The following is a 21,760-nucleotide window of genomic DNA, read 5'->3' on the forward strand; positions in this document are numbered from 1 at the left end:
GACTCAGACAACTGAGCAAGTGAATTCAAAAAACTCATTTAAAAGATTGATAGAGGAGGTTGGGCATGTCCTTCCCCGGCAGGTACGTACGCCCAGGTGATCTCCAGCACGCCTATATGGGCTGCTATTCCACCCGCTTCACCCATTTTTTCCCATGTTTTGAGTAGTATGGACTTCCACGGCTGCCAAGAAATGCAGACTTACTGTACAAATCCTCTTATGTTACACAACGTTAATACACACATGGCATGAAGTGACACACAATGGAAGAAAGGGATGAATGGGAATGAAACTCACATGTGGGCCACCATCCTTCACCCCAGGCCTATAAAGGATAACATTTTGTGCATGTAAACGTTCCTGAGGCGCTGGAACACTTAGAGAGGAGGCTCATTTAAACGAAATATCCTCAGCAACTCTTTGGGCATGTTTTTTATAGCTTTTATGCTTTGAGCACATTTAACATGCCAACCTGTTTCCAGCACGTTTGATCCCTCAGCTTACTTTAAGTGGACTCCTGATGAAGAAGTGTTTTGTTGTGATTGCGTTGGGCACTCGTAGGTGGAACTGATGTAGAATTCGCTGCAGACAGCCGTGACACAATCAGCGGCTTAATAGGCCATGAAATCAACACTCGCGGCAGGGCAAAGCCCGAATCAAGTCCCCCGCGTTGCCCCTTTAACATGGTCATGTGACACGTTAGGATAGCAAATAGGCAGGCGGCACAGGTCTGCAGGACCATCAAACCGGACTATAAAACACATACGTGATTACCTCCTGGCTGTGACGCTGTTTCCTGTCACTGAGCCCGGAACAGACCGAGGCGTATCGATTGATCGGACCACACATCCATTTAAAATTGGCTGCTTGTTTGTGTGTTTTTCTGGTTTGCTCTCCACAGATTTCGGCTCTGATTCACCGGAAAGTGCATCCTTGACAAATGAAGGACATCGCCAATAAATGAGCACAACATGCAGCAAATGAATAAATCAATGGGTAACTGGGATTGAATCTGACATTGTTGAGAAAAGTCAATACACATCCTAAGAACACCTAAGCATTAAATTAGAGGTGTTTGTTCTCTTTATTTGTGCACCTCTTAAGGACTTCTGGGTTGTTGTGAAGGCCTAACAGCTAATCTCTGAAAGATCCTTCACATCACTTTACTAAACTTTGCTGTCTGATAGCACTCATTTATAAAAGTATTCAGACCCTTGGCCTCAATGGAGCTACAAAATGTGGTCAGAAGAGTCTTGTTTCCTTTGATAATCATTGAGACGTCTGGAATGTGATTGTGGTTCACCAAAGGCTAACAGAAGGGACTGCAAAGAGTTTAGAAAGACAGTATCTTCTAAAGCACCTTTGCATGTACATAGGTCCAATATCTTGTTTTTCTACATAAAAAGTTTAGCACAACAGTGCAGAAAATTTTAGGGGGAAACAATTTTCTTTGTTTTGACTAAAGAAGTGATTAATATTCAGTTCAATCTTCTCAGAACTGGAGAAAGTATAAAGCAGAATTTACATACAATCGTATTAAAAAGGAACGTACAGAAGGAGCTTGAGGAAATCTCAGTGTCTCACGTTGCTGTTCAGAAGTTTTGGCCTCCTCTTCTTTACAATGTTGATTCAGTTAATTGACGTTTGTAGGAATTTATTTATGCATAGCTCTCTCGAGGTGCCACCTGGTCTGGTTGAGTTCTTTTCCTGACTCAGTCAGCTGTCTGGTAAACTAACGATTTCCTTATATTCAGACAATATGCCACATCTGTTTATGTTAGTGAAAACTGCCTAACTATGCTAACCTTTAATAGTCCATTCAACAACAACCTGACCTGGAACAGGTTAAAGAAGAGAGGCTGGCTATGAATGTTGACTTCTTGGTTCCTCTGTGGGAATTTTGATGACACGGTTGACCCTGTCCTGTTCTGTTTACCAAATGATGGCGGCGCGTTACATTTGAAGGCATCAGGTGTAGTCCCGGTCACCAGTCAGCGCTCTGCAGTCAATAATATGGTCTGCTAGTGGGGGTTAAGCAGCTCCTCTCTATAAACAGTATGCTCTCGAAAGTAAATAGTGCAGCCCCTGTACCCAGGCCTCATTATACACTCTGGGTGTGTGTTTAAGGCTCCTCCAGGGCCTCGGCGCCTGCTGTAACGCCAGTGAAACACAAAACAGCAGACAGATCCTGGCTGAACTAAGCTGGACGCTGCTGAGCGGGCTCAGAACGCCGCTCCGTAGCTTTGTCTCAGAGAGGAAATCTGCAGGATGTGCACGGATTTAAAACTCTTAAAGATGTTTTAAAGATAATTCTGGTACTGAAAGCACCAGTTCCCCTTTCCTTTCCTTTCCTTTCCTGTCCCCTCCCGGTGTAAAGCCACTTGTACTGAACTTTGTGAACAGAAATCTCCAATGAGCAACCCTCCGATGGACCTTTCCTTTCTAGTGCATCAAAGTGACATATCCACCTGCTGTAGGAGGCACATGCTGGGTTTTTTAATCTCACAATCACTCCACATCTTTTCGTTCAGTCATTTTCTGTCCTATCTCAGTTACATTAACTGTGCACATTCAGAAAAAAAGGCAAATTTAATACTTTCAAAAGCATTTTGATGAGAACCTGACACTAAAAGGACCGTTATGATCATCCCTCATCTCTTTTTGTTTTCACCAGAGTAGGTTGCACATTATCAGCAGCAAGTTTCTTTTTCATACAAATAGGCCAGGAGCAGCTCTTTTAAACATCATGACAGCCCCCCGCGCGATATAAAAAAATATCCTTTGCATCCAAGTCCATCTGCAGGCTACGCTTTTAATAGCATCAAAAACACAATTTTACTCCTTTTTCCTTCCTGTGCCCCCAAACTGTTGGAGGCTGGAGGTACATTAATGGACTTTTATTATCCTATATTCTCTTTTCCATAAAGTCCAGTTTGGTTAGCTTAGAAAATATGTAAAAAAAAATGTTATGATCTTTTACATGATTTGGATCAGAAATCTTACAAATAACTGATGTGATTATTAATTCACCTGCAAAGCAAAACTGGAGCCAAACTAGTCTAGAACGTGCGCTGTTTATGCCACTGGAGAGCAAATGTATCTAAAGAGGGCAACTGCTAATGCCTTATCATTATGTAATCTGTTATTTTATCAGCAAATGCCTGTGTTGTTGTTGTTGTGTAAACAGCGGCGGTAATGGATTCCTCAGTGAAGCGAGGGAAATGTTTCCACACCGTGTGAAGCGAGTGGACACTCAACACCCTCTTCATCAGAACAAGTCCTGTTTGTCGATGAAGCCGAGACAGGAATACAAATGAATCCGGTGTAAGCGGCAGCAGCAGATTAAAATGTGTGATGGAAGAAGTTCATCCAAAATCCTCTAGGACAGGGGTTTCAAGTATAAGGCCCGGGGACTAGAATAGGCCCCGCAAAGACTCCAAACCGGCCCACTGGAAGGCTTTGGAATTTTCTATGGATTTCTTTCATAGACTACAGTATCTCTGTATCGTCTCAAGAAAACTGAGACTGTACAGTTGAAATTCCTCTTCTTTTTCTTATACTGCGATATCTCAGGGAGTAAGTGTGCAGTTAAACTTCTTCACACAGACAGAAAGAGGAGTTTCACTGGTCCGGCCCACTTCAAAGACAGATTAGACCAGATGTTTTTGTTTCCTCCACATGCAGTTATAAATGGAACCACGTGAATATTAAACACCTTTTACTTGGACTAACTTGAATGTAAAAGCACCACATTTAAATTTAATCTCAGCGTGACAATGCATGCCTGTGATTAACATACTATCACTGATTAATATCAACGTACTGTATGAAACCTCTGCCAAGGCTTATGGGGTGACACCATCCCCTTCAAAATATAATCCACCCTCCCTGGAGCCCTAAAACAAATACCACTAAACTAGACTAAAATGCAAAAATGGATTAGAATTTGATCGGACCAGTGGTGGATGTAACAGAGAGGAGTCTTAATCTACTTTTTCTTACACATGTACATTATTGTCTATATTTTACATGCAAATACTGGATTTTGTACTCCTTACCATTTGTTTTAGAGCTTCAGTTACTTCCTTTTTGGTGGATTTTAAAACTGAAATCCAAGAATATGTGATGCTGTATCAGATAACGATACCCAGCGCAGCATCAGTGATTAAACTAATCTCTAGCTCCATCATTAGAAGGTTATACAGATGGCTGTCCCTCCCTGACCGTGGTTCTACTTGAGGTTCTTCCTGTTAAAAGGGATTTTTTTTACTTCCCACTGTCACCAAATGCTTGCTCACAAGGGGTTTGTCCACTATTGTAGGGTCTTTACCTTACAGCATAAAGCACCTTGAGGCCACTGTAGTTGTGTTGTTCTGCACAATGAGTACTTTCTTCAATACTTGGGACAGATACGACTATACAGACAAAAGCATTTTGACACACCTTTTTATTGATCTTGTCCTGAGCTTTGACCTCAGCTTAAATGTTTAGAGAGATGTTCACGCTTCAGCTTCTTCAGCTTACATTTCCATGTTCCAGCATGACTGCGGATCAGCACACATAGTGAAGCCCATAAAAGAATGGCTTGATGAATTTGACTGGCCCACACAGAGCCCTGACCTCAACCCCATCAAACACCTTTGGGATGAACAAGTACGGAGACTGTAAGCCACCAGTGTCTGACTTTACAAATGCTCTTCTGGATAAAAGGGCAAGCTCCAAAATCTTGTAGAAAGCCTTCAGGATGTTATAAAAGTGGTTCAGTACTTTTGTCACAGCTAAGGTGAGGGAGATGAGGTTTGTTTTTGAATGCAGAAAGCCATATTTATTCACGTTACAACACTTTCTGGAATATCTATGGCAGATAAAGAAAACAGTCTAGGAATAAACATAAACAGGGTTATTAAAGAACAGAAAGTAGTCACAAATGACTGGAAGTGGCCAATTTAGTTGCTAAAATAGCCAAGGATTAAGTGGGATTGTGCCTTTTATTTAAATAAACCTTTGCTTCGCCACCTTGCAAAATAGTTCATTCAATACAAAACTGTTGTTCTCACGTCACGCTTCACAATACCTACATACAATAGATACCTGCTAACTACACATGTATACATCACTCCCACGCACTCCTGGTACACAGAACATATCTCAGATTAACTTTTCTTTTTTTTTTCATTCTTTCTTTTTTATCAATAAAATTAAATAAAAAATAAAACCACTGTCAAAAAGCCGGCAGTATTTCTTTATTATTGTTATTGCTTTTAATTGGATCTTTTTCTATCTCTTGATGCAAATTTTGAACTGTCTTTGGTGGGATGTGGACTACCATATAGGAAACATGTGGCTGACTTTTTTTTTTTTTACCTAGTCAGTAACAAACATTAAAATAAGCAAAATAAAAAAAAACTGATATGGAAGTTGCAAGCGGCCCTGTGATTGATTATTTGATCGATTATTGTGATTAAAACATGTATGACATTCTGATTGGGACTCTGATCAGAGCCTACAGTTTTCCTGTGATTTTCCTGGACTCCGTTGGAAGCAGGAGCGACCCTGAGCCCTGTGGCTCATGTTTGTGTGAGGGCAGTCCTGCAGACTGGGCTCGGCCCCAGCTGCAGCTGCAGCATCCAGCCGGTGAGATCAGATCAGCCCGGCGGGCGGCGCATTGCTGCTACCTGGCTGGGATCCTGCACGGCTTCCCACACACGGAGTTTGAGAAGTGCCCTGGACTTCCTGGTACGGGACCATGGACGCTTTCTGCTCCACTTTGCCCTGAGGTTTGTGACCGAGGAGGAGCCGTCGAGCTGAGAGGAAGGTGAGCCTTTGAGGAGTTAGTTTTGCGCCGGTGCGGCGGGAATTAATTTTGCAGCGGTTGGGAAGTTGTCGAGCAGCTCCTGAAAGGCATCTGTCAGTGGACACAGTAGCGATACCGCGGGGCTGAATGACGGCAGCCCGCAAACGGTGGCGTTTGGGAGTGAAGTGGAGCATAGCGCCGGGGCTTTTCTGGACTTCTCCCGGCGCCTGTGTGGCATAATTCGAGTCGTTCTGCGTTTAGAGGGAATGGTTCATTGTGTTTTATTGTGGTAAACTTTGTACTTATTTGTATTCACTGAGGCCTACCTAGCCAAACCCCTCCGGTGTTGAGCTAGCAGAGTAGCAGAAGGCAACTTCCGGTCCCATCCTACAAAATAAAGCTACCGCTGAAAGGGGTGGTTACGCGAGTAAAAGTAGCTGTCGTTGATTATGATTTATTTACATTTACTATATTTACTGTTTACTCTCGTTAGTCATAGAATAACTGTTATCGTTTTGAAGATCTTTCCTGCTTCACACGAGCTCACACGTAAAAAAAAGCGTGGAAAAAAAAAGCTTAAAAATCACCATTAGTTTTGGATATGAATCCCCCAAATTCCTTTTAACCGCCATGCTTTGAGCTGTACAGTAATTATTTATAATTTCGATATTTTCGTGGGGTTTTCAGCACATTGTTTTTTATTCGTATGTTAAAATCGCTTTAGTTCCGGTTGGAGTTCAGCTGATTGTTGCTACATTACCTCCCGCAACGGAATCAATATAGACTAAGCACCATTCACTGCTTCTCATTGGCTGTCCACGCGTGCTCTCAGGCTTCTAATTGGCCGTGACGGTCTGTCACTCATTTTGATGACCCCACCCTCCCCTGCGCTCACCGCCAAAGCTGTAAAATCGTTCACTGAATGTGCTTTCCACTGTGTGTGATATCATGGTTTTCATGGGAGAGGAAAGGATAGAAGGAGCCAGTTATGTTGAAGTGAGGTTCGTCAGTTCAGCTAGAAATACGCTAAAAATCGGAAGTAAAGCGAATGTGTTTTCAAATTAAAAGCGAGAGACTTGCCAGTACAACGGTTAAAAGAGCGTAGGGATGCACTGATCACTCTTTGTTATTGAAAGCATTATTTATACTGAAAACCAACTAAATAAGCACTGTGGAAATCATGTGTAACGTCGCAATACAGTTGTACTTCTGTATCTTCTGATTCTGGTGTCTTATCTTAAAAAAAGTTTATTAGGAAATTTCTCAAGGTATTTTTCATACACTGACAGGTACGTAAACTACATGCAGCGTTACTTTCGCATTACCGAAAGAAAAGAAAACCGTTTTACTTTGAAAACAATAGGAGGAAATGATACCTCTGAATGTTGCACACTTGACAGTGGTGTGCTTTTCTATCCCTCCTGTCCCGCTTCAGGATAATGCGGCTTAACTCGGTTGGGAGCTTTACAATTTCAAAACACAAGGCATTTGTAGTGGTGTGCACAAGTGAGGCTGTGCTGTGCACGGTGTTTACATCGAAAACCTTGGAGGTGTTGTCCAGCTGCATCGCTTGACACAAAGCCCCAAGACTGAAAAAAGAAACCGAGGCATAAATCAACTAAAGATTTCTTCCTCATTATCACAGTTGTCATCTTCACCTTAAACCTGCGATTAAGCTTGTTTGTACCCTGCAGAGCTGCATTTCCAGTGCTCAGCGTCTGGCTGCCTTTGAGATGAGCAGCATGTCAGGATGTGTCAGGGTCAGACTATGCGCTTTATCAGCTTTTATTTTGAGCCATTGTCGCCACTGCCCTGCTGCTGCTGCTGAGTTGCTTTTCTGGGATCGGCTCTTTCCCAGCTCTGATGTCAAACAGAGATAGATGTCAGAAAACAAGAAGCAACATTCCTGGGCATGGCAACTCACACTTTCTACTTCTAGGCTCCTACCATAATGCTTATAAAGTAACAGTATGCACACTGTAGAGTTTCACAAACTTTTAATTTGTCTTGATGTGGTCTGTTTGCTGCACCTCACCTAACAACACTTTTTCATTCTGTTAGCACTTATATGTTTAGGAGATGTTTAATGACCCTCTAAATTGGCTTTTAGTACGAGAAGTCCAGCTATGTGTTTCAGTCTGCATGGGCACAAAAATCAAGCTTGGTTTACTTACTTTTTGTGGATGGGCACACCTTTCCCATTGCCATGGTTTCTTCAGCAGCTGTTCTAATAGATCATCATATAGATATACAGCATATAGATCACCATTTCCATCTAAGAGTTAGACCAAAGAGAAGGAAACTCTGGTCTTGCTTTTTTTGCCATTGGATGACTGCACAGTGTTTTTGTCTGTTGCTATCATGGCACTTGATTATAGAGAGTCAATCTCAGTGAGACCTAAGATTTCAGTGAGGACATGAGGCCTCTGATGAGGACTATTTCATAGTGAGTAATCCAAGCCACGCTGCAACATATTAAGGACTAACCCCGTGCTGTGGATGGATTATGTCAGACCTCCTTTTGGCTGAAGTTGGGTCTGTTTTCAGTGTTTTCTTCCTGCCGTATGATGAATTTATCTTTGTCCATCTGGGACCCTTAACATAAACTTTACTGAGAATAATTTATATCTTTCTTGTACTAGTCTATTAGCCAGGCAGCAAATCACAACAAGTCAACTAGTCCAGCATCACCTTTTCTTCTTCTTTGCATGTTCCCATTAGTGCTCACCACAGCTGATCATCTGCATCCATCTCACCTAATCCCTACTATCCCTAGCATCCTTCACTACATCCATCCCTCTCTGAAGTCTTCTTCTTTAGCATCCGTTGTCAGATATATCCACTACCCATCCTCTGCACATGTCCAAACCATCTCAGCCTTGCCTCTCTAAATTTGTCTCCAAACTGCTCGACCTGAGCTGTTCATCCTCATTACTTCCTGTGAAAACCTTAGCATCTTCATCTCGGCCTCCTGTCTTTTTGTCAGCGCCACAGTCTTATCTCCACCCACTCCACCCTGCCTTCACTCTCTTCTTCACCTCTCTTGTGCGCCCAACTTAACTAAAGCCTTCCACATGTTTTCCATCAGAGCAGAATTGAATTTATTCAAGAATACTTCAGACAGGGGTTCATCCCACAGAACCTTGTGAATCCTCTGTTTCGTGGATGATATGCTGGGAGAACAGCCACACTGATCATTTTATTGGAGCTGATTGATGGTGTCTCAGCGTTTGTTTGCTTTTTGGAACCGAGGGAGCATTCGGACTAGGAAAAAGCAAATGACATCATGCTTAACAACCAGATTGACTCGTTGCAGCGTTGCCCAAACCTGGACACCTGTTACAGAGTCCTCTTTAAACAGTAGTCTATACACAGCTGAGCGGTAGGATCAAATAAACTCTCACAGCTCTCAGAGCGCTGTGCTCTTATATTGGTGAACCACACAGAAGCGAGAGGAGTCTCAGAAAGAGTCTAACTTGCTCGTCATTCTGCCACGAGGGTGTGAGGCCAGAAGCTGCCAGAAAAAAACTAGAACATAAAATAATCTGACCCAAACTGATGCCATACATCATCCGCTTTGGGCCGTAATCTGGTTGGTATTTTGATGCTTTTATTTCCTATTAGTTTTCACCTTTTTAAGGTATCAGTTTGGTAATATTGAGTTTTATTGAGCTTCATACCATTCTGCTTATTTAAACATTTTGTTATATGTCTATTGTGTTAAGGAATTTCCCAACTCTGGGAGAATAAAAGTATGTCTTATCTTGTAGCCCGAGCTGGGCAGTGTTATGTGAAGACTTCCCCTCAGAAAACAGATTTTGTGACGCAAAGTAGAGGAATTTTAAGCAAGGAGGTGTTTTTTTAGCTTGAGATACTGGTAACAAGGACTACAAAAGCCTGCAGCTAATTTAACATCACACACGACATGTCGCAGCCTCTGCAGTGAACACATAGAGATGAAATGGATAAGAATAAACAGTCAAATTCCACAGAATGTGAGTATAGTTTGTCAAGCTAGACGGGGTTGATCTTTAAAGTCTTTAGCTGTAAATCCTAACCCGCCACCTCACCGACCCTCATAAAACTTTCAGAGCAACCTGAACTCTGAGGTAAGCATCACCTGCCCAGCTGATAAGGTTTCAGTTTCTAGCTCGCAGACTCTTCAGCAGGGTAGAAGTTCATTGCTGCACCAGACGCAAGGTCTGATGAATCTTAACGCTGCCCTGTTGCCTGTAAGCCATTGTCAACACTTGACCTTTTACACAAAACCTCACGCTGGTTTTCTACAGAGCTGCTGCACTGTGTGGCATTTTAGAGACCTTCTGCATAAAAGGTACTCTTCTAATCTTAGTTGTCTGTATTTTCCCCTCATTTCTTTCACAATCAGACAACAAAAAGAGCACCAAAACATGTTTTTACTCTCGTTACAGAGTTCTAACTGCTACTGTGTCTACAGCTGCTTTGAAGGGAACCTCTTATGCCCTTTTCCAGCTCCACTTTGTTCTTGTACTCTACTAGAGGAATTTTGCATGATTGCAAAACTACTGGGTGACTGTGGCTCAGGAAGTGCAGCAAGTCGTCTAATAATGGGAGGGTTGGTGGTCTATGCATCTTGAAGTGTCTTGGGTCTACCTCAGGGCCTTCTTCTGGTAGGACATGCCCGAAATGCCTTACCAAGAAGGTGTCCAGGAAGTATGCTAGCCAGATCCCCGAACCACCTCAGCTGTGGAGGAGCAGTGGCTCTACTCTGAGTCCCTCTTAAATGTCCCAATTCCTAACCCTGTATCTAAGGGACAGCCCAGCCACCCTTTAAAGCACAGGTGTCGAACTCCAGGCCTCGAGGGCCGGTGTCCTGCAGGTTTTAGATGCGTCCTTGATCCAAACAGCTGATTTAAATGGCTAAATTACCTCCTCAACATGTCTCGAAGTTCTCCAGAGTTCTGGTAATGAACTAATCATGTGATTCAGGTGTGCTGACCCAGGGTGATATCGAAAACCTGCAGGACACCGGCCCTCGAGGCCTGGAGTTCGACAGCCCTGCTTTAAAGGAAACTCCTTTTCTTTGCTTGTATTCGTGACCTCATTCTTTCAATCACTACCCGAGCTCATGACGATAGGTGAGGGTAGATTAACTGGTAAATAAGCCATCTCTTCACCACAAACCTCTGTCAGTCTCATGGTCGACTCTTGCCTCACTCGCGAACAAAATCAGAGATTCGGTGATTATGCTTCATCTTGCAGATATTGTGTTGAGCTAAATGATGACTAAAACAACATCAGCGGCAGTCAACACAGATGCACCTTGTTCTCTGATCTACAGCTTGTTAATACAAGACTTTCCAGAAGAATATCTTTATTCATAGACTCTGCTAGAGAAGAGCATTTGGTTCAGAACTGGTCAAAATATGCTGCTGCAATTAGTTTAGGTTAAGAATTTTCCGCTGTTACCTTGCTGACAAATATCCAGGGACTGAGTTGGAGGCTGCTGTTGGATGTGTGGCTCAGAGACAGGAAATGGAAAAGCGTGGGGTCAACAAGCACAAATTAGTTCATCTCCTTCTTTTCTACCTCTGTAAGAGCATCTGCAGTGCCTCTTCAGAAACAATTGAAAACATTGTGTGTGTGTGTGTGTGTGTGTGTGTGTGAGTGCGTGCGTGCGTGCGTGTGTGTGTGGGCTTTCCTGTTGAAAGGGCAGTGTATTTACCAGCCTGCGTGGCGTCAGGTGGCTCCACAAACTTGAGAAGGTTTTGTCCGACTGAAACTCTGTAACATAGCAGCGGAGCCTTTAGCGGGCCTGTGCCTCTCGGCCACATGCAGCACGTCTCTGTGTGTTTGTAGTTTTAAAGCCGACCCTTACCATGTTTCTCCCGCTGTGTGGGTGTGGTCGTACAAACAGGTAGCTGAGAGAAAAGAGTCGGACTACATTTGAAGGCTGTATTTAAGTTACCTCCTTTTATGCTCCTTGAGTATTGCCATAAGTCATAAGTTTTATGACTTTTTATTGAAGTATTGCATCTCAAATAGTCAGAGTATTGTACAGTAAAACTGAAGGCCAAGGGAAACATGATTATAGTGATTGTTTCATGAAAATTATCATTTATGTTTATTGTTAAATGATCCCACAATTAATTCATCTTATTAAACCAATTAATCTCAGGATGTTAAATTTACCACCATTTTTAAAAAAAAAATAGCTTTCATATTTTTTCTCTGTTCATCAATTTGTTGATTGTTTTCATTTACTGAGAAATGGATTCAATCTCAGTTTTTACTGACGGTTCAGTAAGCAGATCAATCTCTCTCTCTCTGTAAAGGTAACACTATGCCAGCGGTCACTTAGATTAGGTTAGCAAAGAGTCCATCCAAAGGGGACAGGGTCTGCTAAACAGTGCCACTAAACTTCATTAATTATCATATTTATCTCCCTTTTTAATCCCTGCAAAAGCACAGTGTGATGTGTGACAAGATGTTGTGGTTTCATAGGTGCTGGTAAGTGCCTTTTATTTTCTTTGGAAAGAGCCAGGCTCAGCTTTTAAGCTAACTGGGTGATTTATCCTTTCATTTAACAGGGAGGAAGACAAGTACTGCAAATCTGCCACACTATTAAAACCACCGGAGTAATATTGTGTACCCACCTGGGAATGGACCAGGGCCTTAGAGTTTGTAGTGTGATGATTTGAGATGGAGTGTCATTGGAAGTTGAGCATGCTCAGTTGGACTAGGATCTGGGCTCAATACCTTGAGCTTTGTGTCACGTTCCAGCTGGGAAGTTTTGTGTTGTGGCAAGAGGGGAGGCTGTAGCCATTGGGGAGTGACATTTTTATGAAGGGTGTGCTCAAGATAAATTAAATAACAAAGATCATCACAGATGTAGCTCATAGATATGTGTATGTATGATGTAGCTAGCTCAGGGGTGGGCAACTCCAGGCCTCGAGGGCCGGTGTCCTGCAGGTTTTAGATGTGTCCTTGATCCGACACAGCTGATTCAAATGGTTAAATGACCTCAACATGTCCTGAAGTTCTCCAGAGGCTTGGTAATGAACTAATCATGTGATTCAGGTGTTTTGACCCAGGGTGATATCTAAAACCTGCAGGACACCGGCCCTCGAGGCCTGGAGTTGCCCACCCCTGAGCTAGATCATAAACTGTACAGACGCATTGGTGAGATTCAGATATCTGCTAAAACATTATAGCCCTCCAAAATGGAACCACAGACTTCTTCAGCTGATTGTCCCTTACAAATCAGCCGTTACAGTGCTGTAAGAGGCACAAACAGCACAAACCCACAAGCACCAGTCAGCTACAACTCACAGGAAATCTCACATAAAAGCCACAACAGTTTGTGTTATTTAGTGGATATTTTAACATGGGGGTCTATGGGGATTGACTTTATTCTGGAGACAGCCTCAAGTGTCCTTTAACTGCAGTTTCACAGCCCCATAAGATTGCTGCTTGGTGTTTCTTTGCACTTAAAGTTTAAGACGGGCAGTCTTCTTCACTTCACCTGTCACCTGTTTTAATGTCGGCTGATTCACATATCAGCTGAATTTTGATAAGGCTTTCTGAACACAGCAGAGCTGAATTCGACTTACTTGGCACACCAGGCGGCTCACCCACACACAGGTTTCCTACATTCCCTCACTGCTATTCAGGCTTTGGCAACCGAGCTGCTGCTGCTCGTCTTTATTGGCCACCGATCCCTGCTGGCTCAGCCCGCCGCACTCTCCTTTTGGAGCCCAGCTTCAGAGCAGCAAAACACAACATACCAGCAGATGCTGAGCTGCCCTCTGGCCTGTGTGGATGTGTGTGCGCGTATGTGTGGGGAGAAGAAAACGACATTGGCTAACCTGATGTCCAGCAAACACACCAGTGTTGGCAGTGTGGGATTATGAAGGCCGAGACGGCTCGTTTTGGACTCAGTTTGCCGCCAGCCGCTTGTTCTCTGCAGTGTTGGTTTGGATTGTTTTCATGTCAGTAGGTTTTTAATTCACTTCAGAGATGCCTAACCACTGTGAGACTGCACAGTTACTCTTTAACACATCATAACGGCAGTTACACATCCTTCACAGCTGCTGGCCTGCTGAGTTTATAACAGAGAACAGAAGAGGTCTTGTTTCTTGGCTGGCATGGTGGTTTGAGTGCTTTTGAGTGCAGTTTTTATTAAATTTGGAAAGTCGGAGCAGTTTAGAATAAAAGTATCTCATTTTCAGCTGTGAGAGTCGAAAAGTCCCGCACTGAACAACTGCATGACTTGTTATTTCAGCTCTGATGAACCCAGCACTGCATGTACTCAGCTCCAGACGGCACACAGACACAGTTAGCAAGTAGCTGTTGGAACCAGTTAAGCATATAAAAAATATATAAAAGCAAAGTGGAGGGAGGAGGAGGGTGAATATTGGACTTCCTTCTCTCATTTGCTTGCTATCAAGGTGTCTATGCAAACTTTTAAAAGTTTTAAATGGAAGGAGATGTGCTCGCATATGCTTTTCTAAAGTAGCACAAAAATAAATGTAGGTTTTATTTGATTGAGTGAGCCTCATACAAAAGACATCTGCATCGGTGATAATTGGGCCTTAAGGCAATGGTTAATTTTATTGTAGGGTAGTTGAATCATATTAGGTTTAAAAATGTCTTTCTTAGTCTGTATTTGAGGGTTTTAATATCCTTGTGTTCACATCAAGTGCCACACATGTAGTTTATTAACACACATACACATTTTGGTCGTCGCCAGAAACTTACCTGCTCATGCAAATGCTGGCCAGCTAGCTTGAATAGTAAGTTTCATTCATAATTTATTGTAATATAATATCAGATGCTAATGTTGGCTTAAAACTACATTTTAAAATCTGAGGAGCCGACTTCTTTAACCACCTCCACGTATAAAGCCGTATTCTTAGTGTTTTAACTTGGTGTCCACTTATTTAATAGTCCTGACACTTTCATTAACATTAATTAGTGTGATTAATTAACTACACTGCTGCTACTCTCTTTCTCTATGTGACCCCTTTAGAGTGTCTTTGGTGCATCCCCACATCGAATGAGACAAAGGCATCCACGTGTCACTGACAGCAGCCGTGCGCTTAAGTATACAGAATTTTAAGGTTTAGCATAATGTAAAAGGGAAGAGTTATAAAACAATTCAGCACCCGGCAGAGATGTTATGAAGCTGGCCTGAAAGACCGAAAGCGTTTCTTCTATCAGGCTGTAAACATGTTTATGTCGGCTGTAAATTTGGTCTTTTAAACATGGCAGTCTTTGGGGATTGACTCACTTTAGGAGCCGGCCTCATGTGGACTTAAGAGGAACTGCAGTTTCTGGCAGTGATTGAATAATCAGTAAGTTGCTTCTGCATTAGGTTTAATAATCTGGCAACTAAAGTGGTGGAAACAGCAGCTTCAGTTCCGTAACTGTGTCTCTGTGTGCCAGATTGCCTTAAACCACATTTTCTACATCCTGCTGCTTTGTAATCAGTTTTTAAATGTGTAGTCAAATCACTTCAGTTGAGCTCATCGGGGCACAAACATTGCCTAAACAAACCCGACCTTGTGACCTCTGGATGGTGCTTGGTATCACTGAATCAGCCCACAGTCCTCTGTGACCGTGTTTGATTAGCTCCATGCAGTGCAGCTCTGTTTGCTCAGTGCTGATAACTAGCAGAGGTGAACATATGGTGGCTCTAATCCCAGGTCAAAGCCTCAGAGCTAAGACTGTCTGCCTTGAAACCCTGTGAGATCTCACTTCCTCTCTGGCACTCTTGCAGATTCACCACCCCCCTAAAATGGCTGGAGGGTGACATGTTTGTAGTTTAAACTCTTGCTGAAACCTTTAAATGTTGCTGCATTGACGTGCATCAGGTCCTCACATGTATTTTTTCTGAAACATCTGACGTACCAGCAGCATCTGTCACCTGTTTTCCAATGTGTTGGCTGCTTCTGTATTTACTGTGCATCCAGTGTAAGTGGTAGATATTGGAAAATGACATGGTGCACAGTCTGCAGAGTGGTATTTTAATACGGATGGCTGTTTATAATGCCTCTGCACTGGTGGAAGGCGTGCCTGGAGGGGTTATATTGCCAGGCTGAGATGGCGCTATGGTCACGGGCGCCCCATCTTTGGCGCGAACATCTTCAAATTTGGCCAGGTTTTCACTTGCACTTAAGGGGTTACATAAATAGATTAAATAGTGACAGGACCAGTTGTTATTAATCTCTGGCTTCTTCCACAGTGTGTCTTCGTCCTGTGTCCTTCCCCTCACTCCCGGCCAGTCACGGCAGTTGGCTGCCTCTCCAGTTAAAAGGGAGTTTTTCCTTCCCACTATTGCTAAGTGCTTGCTCATCGAGGTTCGTCTGATTTTTGGGGTGTTCTCTGTATTATTGTAGGATCTTTACCTTATAGTATTAAGCAGCTTGAGGTAACGGTTGTTGTGGTTTGGAGTTATATAAATAACATTGTTTCAATTTATTTTCAATTCAAAGTAGTTATGGATAAAAAACTGGAAATGAGCATCCTTCAAAGTGTCTGGCGAGCTGAAGTCATTCAAGAAGGGACCAGAGTCAGAACCAGCTGAGGAACTGGAGGACTGGGAGAGGGATTCCTGGAAAGTGCAACCCCAGTGACCTGGTGACCCAGACTGGATACATGGTTATGGATGGGTGGGCGGTCAAATATGAAATCTAGACAGACATGGATGTACACTGTAACTGGTGGATACTAAACTCGGTGTCTGTGATAATGATGCTTAAGAGCCCGTCTTTACTATGAATGCATCTGCAGGGTTTGCTGCTTAATTGCAGATCCCTCTGCTGCTGAACTGTTCTGCTGACCTGTGCTGCTTTTCTCGAGGATATTGGATCCTCCACGTCTGCAGCACTTCTGCTCACACCAACATTTTAAACCGGGGGAGGGGACTTCATTTCTCCATCATCTGCACACCCCCCCTCCTTTCCTGCCTGATACTCCCTCCACTGCCTGCAGGCATCTGCAGAGTGATCAAATTACCCGTTATTACCGCATGGTGCCATCACATTACTGTTATTTAGCCCAGTGACCAGCCTGGACTGATCGACACTCTCACACACATGTACACAAAACCAAAGCCGTTAACTAACCCACACCGGTGAAAATGTTAACGACCAGCTCCCACACCTAAAATCAATCACATATGTGTGTATTGGATTGATTGGAGGCAGAATATCTCTGTTTGTTTATATTATATTTATATTCGTTTTATTTCTTTAGCAGTTGGAGCCCCTTTAACGTTACTGTTTTCATTATGAAATCCTAAGACAAAGATAATCAGTGTTTCAAATCCTAAACACAAACATTTGTTGCTGTGAAGACTGTAAACCCCACTCTGATGAAGGTGCTGTGTTTTTTGGCTACATTAGGGTAGCAAATGGGGAGACATTCGGAGGAAACTCCAAAGGAGGTCTAGGGTCTCAGTAAAGATGGGGAAAGAGACCTGCAAATTGAATGAAGAGAGTTCAGGTGGTTCAGATGTTTAACAACAATGTCTCCTGGGCGCCTCCAGGGTGTCTTGTTTCAGGCACGTCTAACTGGGAGGAGATCCCAGGCAGACCCAGGATATGATGAAGATTTTATGTCAAGCCACTTGGCTTGGGAATGCCTCACTGTGTCGCCCTGGTAGAGCCGAAATTGGTGGCCACGGAGAGGGAAGTGTGGGCATCTCTGCTTAGACTGCTGTCCCTCCAGCTTGGACCTGGATATTAACTGGTTAAGTCTTATATTTTAAAAACAAATGGTTGTGTCCTGGCCAAATATTTGTGTCGTGGTACAATCCGATAGTTATTTTTATTACTTTTATCACCAGGAAAAACACCTGTTAGCCCACAGTAACTGTTATCCTCACTTTACCTGCTTTGCTGTGTGTAAAGAAGCTGCCTGAGCTCTTCCTGTCCAACACAGAGAGCGGAAGGCAGGACAGGAGGGAGCATGACCAGGAAAATAACAACAGAACAAGTTCAGAGAAAAATCCCAACACTTCCAAACCACAGATATGGATATAAATTGAGGGTGTAGCTCCTGTACAGGCCACTGTTGGGTTTAGACTCTTTATTTTGAAGCCTTTTTGTGGTCATATTTGCAGTTTTCTTCTTGGTAAATTCTCAAATGTAATATTACTCCCGACTGATGTTTTTGTCTTTTCCTCCCCCTTCAGGTCATGAGTGCCTTTAAGAAAGACCCAGCTGAGAATAGCCTCACCTGTTCAAAGCCGCGCCCTACTTGGGCCTCGCCCTGCCCCCCACCGCTGGACTCCCACCATGAGTAAGTTCCAGCCAGTTGTTTATTATCGACTGGCTGCTTGTTTGCTCACCCTTTCACTTTCGCTGCTGTGTTATTATTTTATTTATTTATTTTACTTTTCTAATGCTGGATTGGTGGCTTTAGAGTTTGACATCATGAACACCAGTTAGAGACAATCAAGTAGGAGAATCTACAGGCCTTCATGGTCAGGATAGTTTTCATATGAAGATGCGATGTGTAGGACTTTTTCTATCCGTGATGCTAGAAGCACTGAGGAGCAAGTGCTGCAACCCTAGCCACCTCATTCCTCATCAGTCACTCTGCAAAGCATGATGGGAGGGCGACTGGAGAGGGATGGGGACTCAGTCAACTCAATGCACAGTGTGTGTGCGTGCATGCGTGCGTGTGCGCTGCTCTGCTGTGTGGTCATGTGACTGCAATGGCTCGGCCCCACATGTCAGCTCAGTGTGAGTCATCCAGCGAGTACAGGATTTTCTGTTAATGTGTTCCTACCTGTACGCACGCACATACGTGCTCATACGGTGCACCGTATATACACAGCTGATCACTGTCACACAGAATGTAGTTTGTCTTCTGCTGGACATACGTGATGCATGATACAGATGAAAGACAAGTAGACTCCAGAGTAGAGACTTTGAGAGACAAAAGATGGCAATTGACCCGCTTTATCTCCCATTTTGGTAGTCGAATTGAAGCGCTTTTGTGTATCGATACAGGGACGTCAAATATTGATATTTTAATAAATACTCTTATAATACAACAAAAAAGACGACTTCTCTTCTGCACCACTATCCTGAGATAATGTCCAAGCGAACTTGGATCAGATCAACTCAGCTGAAAAACTACAATGACTAATGACACAGTTAATTGCAGTGTTGTCTGAAACAGATTGCATGTAATTGCCAATTTGACTACATTCAGTCACAGACGGCAACATTTATGGCAGGTTTTAGTGACAGTATTGGTGACAATATAATTTTGCAGCATAAAAATAACTAATGAGATGATTTTATCTTATTGGCTAAAAACAGATATTGAAAATCTATCTAGATACCCACCTGTTGTTCAAATGTTGTGTTTGTCAGGGGCAACCAATAAGAAGAAACCTTAAAGAAGGGAAGGGGAGCTAAAACAGCTTGTTTCATACAGAGTATCTGTACTGAAGTCCAGTATGAGATAAATGAGGATTACTTTGAACTGTGGATCATGCAAAGCTACTCTGGTAGAGGTGCTGTTGATTTGGGAAGAATGGACATTTATTAAAAGGATTTTGGTGCTTTGGAAACTTATCATAACAGTTTGCAGCATGAATATGATAGCAGATGTCTACAGTGGTTTACTCAAGTTCATTTAACGGAGCTACAGCTGCTTCAAAGGGTCACTGCTGAATCTTATCTTGGTTTACTGCCTGCAGCTAAACGTGTGAGATGTTAAGAAAGGAATGGTTTATTTATTCACTCCAGCAACAATAGATTTATTTGCTCTTTGATATCAGGTCACTGCATTTACAGCGCTGCCCTCTCCGACCTTTTCTTCTTTGCCGTTTAGCTCACATTACAGATAGGGGATTGAACGGGAGCCAGCAGCATCTGCTGCTGCCAGCAGTCTCTCTGCACTCTCCAGCGTTTCTCCACGCAGAGCCACAAGGCCGAATATTTGTGTACCAGCAAGCTGGGAGTGGGTTACCGGGGCAACCCAGCACATGTGAGGCATGTACTGGAAGCCGATTGGATTAGACAGACACTTCTGAAGGGGGGGGTGCTAAGAGATTTAACCTGATTACTGATTTTTTTTTTCCTTTGCACACACACTCAAAGAGGTGGCGTGTGTGTCAGGAGTGTTTGGATGGCTGATGTGATTTATTGTGAGTGATGTGAATAAAGGTAGTCTTGACTGATGAGCTAAGTCTTGTGCGGTGGAAAAGGTAACCGGCACCTTGGAGGTTTACGCGACTTTGTGTGTGTGTGTTGTTTTTTGTTTTTTTTAATTGATGTGTGTTAGTGTGTAATGCAAAGGTTATGGGAACAATACATTTTAATGTTGTAATATGTTGTCATCTAAGAGAATTGATGCAGATCTGAAAAGAACTCGTGCCACTTGGGCCAAGGTTAAATTGTATATAACTCAGATTCAGGTTTGCATGCATCATAGCAGACTAAACCTTATTGATACAGACAGCTGATGTCAAAAATTCAGCATTCACCTCACTAATGATTACAAAAACAACTAGAAACTAGTGAAAAAAATGCCAATTACCCACATAAATCACCATAATTGTGGACAGGCACTGCTTTTTTGGGAGTTTGTTATACCATTTCCTGGGGGGCAGATAAAATGTGCACGTCTACCCTGACTGCACAAGGAGATTTCTGATTGGATCACTTCCCAACTTGTCCCTCCTTTCTACACAAATGAATTAGTTCTAATTGGATGTCGTCTCTCTTGTCTTTCATGTCATTTTTATTCATTGACCAAAGTGTCGATAGATTTCATCATAGTTTTTGTCCCCGTGCATTCGTTTTTATTTAGTTATCGTCCTGTACACAGAATTTAACCTAATTTCAACCATTCACCAATTGAAATTTGAGCATTTTCTATTGAATAGAGGTCTCTAACATGTCTAGTACACAACTGTTAAGGCTAAAAACTACCACATCTTCAAAAACACAGCATTTGATCAACATTTTATTTAGCTGTGAAATGGCTGAGATCAGAGACATCAACTCCAGATACAGAGATGACATGGATATCTAGTTTTATAAAATCTAAAACATGTTTATGTCGTTAATATTTGTATATCTAGATGTAATCTGTGCTAGTGTCGCGTTGCGTGTTGCATGGTGAGCTTATCTGCACGAGTCTCTAATAACTTCATCATCCAGTCCTCTGCATTATTGTCTTTCTGTCTTGCAGATTTTTCTAGACCCTTCTTTGACTTCACTTTTTTTTAAAAAAAACATATTTTCAACAGCTTTTCAGGAACTTTTTGCTTTTTTTTTTTTTTGGTTATTGTAAATGTGGACTTTTTGTTTGGATTTGGCATAAAACCTCCCAAAAACTCAAGTTTAACCAAGAGCGAACCTGAATATACGAAACCACCGGCCTGTTGCAGCCTTAAAACAGTATCAGTGTTAAATAAACAATTTAAAAAGGTTGTTTAAAAAAAAAGTTAATATCTAACCTTTGTGATGGGATCTCACTCAAAGGCAGAAAACACAGCAGATGAACAAAGTTGGTGTTTGTTGTTGTCTTAATGGGGCCCGAATGAGCAGCCGGCGCACTGGGAGAAAGTCTTTTATGTGTTTTCATTATTCATCTCAACCTTTGATAGAGTCACTCTCTCGCCTGGAGGTGGTTGGTGATGTTGATATCCTGGGCTAATTACCTTAATTACCCCCCTATAACACACAGAGCCACCGGCCTTGGCAGGGCGGGGTTAGCGTCCTCTAACAAGTCTCTTCCTCAACCAGGAAGGCTGACTCACTCCAGATGGAAGAAAGGGGGACATGATAGCAAGGCTCATCTTTCAACTGCTATAAATGGATTAGACGCTGGATGCAGCTAGGGCTGCCACGATTAGTCGACTAGTCACGATTACGTCGACTATCAAAATCGTCGACGACTAATTTAATAGTAATAGTAATTGTAATAATGGACTGAAACAGAAAAAGGCAGCACTGC

General features: G+C 42.7%; 1 protein-coding gene across 2 annotated transcripts in view; it reads left to right on the plus strand.

Annotated features, from left to right (window-relative positions):
• The first annotated feature begins 5,579 nt into the window (after window positions 1–5,579).
• Window positions 5,580–21,760, plus strand: part of usp6nl (USP6 N-terminal like) — a 97,517-nt gene continuing 81,336 nt past the window's right edge. Inside the window, exons 1-2 of one of the 2 annotated variants that reach the window (XM_084909245.1) lie at window positions 5,580–5,815; window positions 17,973–18,079. In XM_084909245.1, coding sequence (XP_084765371.1) covers window positions 18,076–18,079 — 4 coding nt within the window. In that variant the 5' untranslated portion in view covers window positions 5,580–5,815; window positions 17,973–18,075. Of the gene's footprint in view, window positions 5,816–17,051; window positions 17,528–17,972; window positions 18,080–21,760 lie in introns of those variants that run through there. The other variant, XM_084909247.1, reaches the window with a different exon arrangement.

This window comes from Perissodus microlepis, chromosome 17 (genome assembly GCF_051167445.1).
Source record: "Perissodus microlepis isolate ML-2025 ecotype Zambia chromosome 17, ASM5116744v1, whole genome shotgun sequence".
NCBI classification, from domain to species: Eukaryota; Metazoa; Chordata; class Actinopteri; order Cichliformes; family Cichlidae; genus Perissodus; species Perissodus microlepis.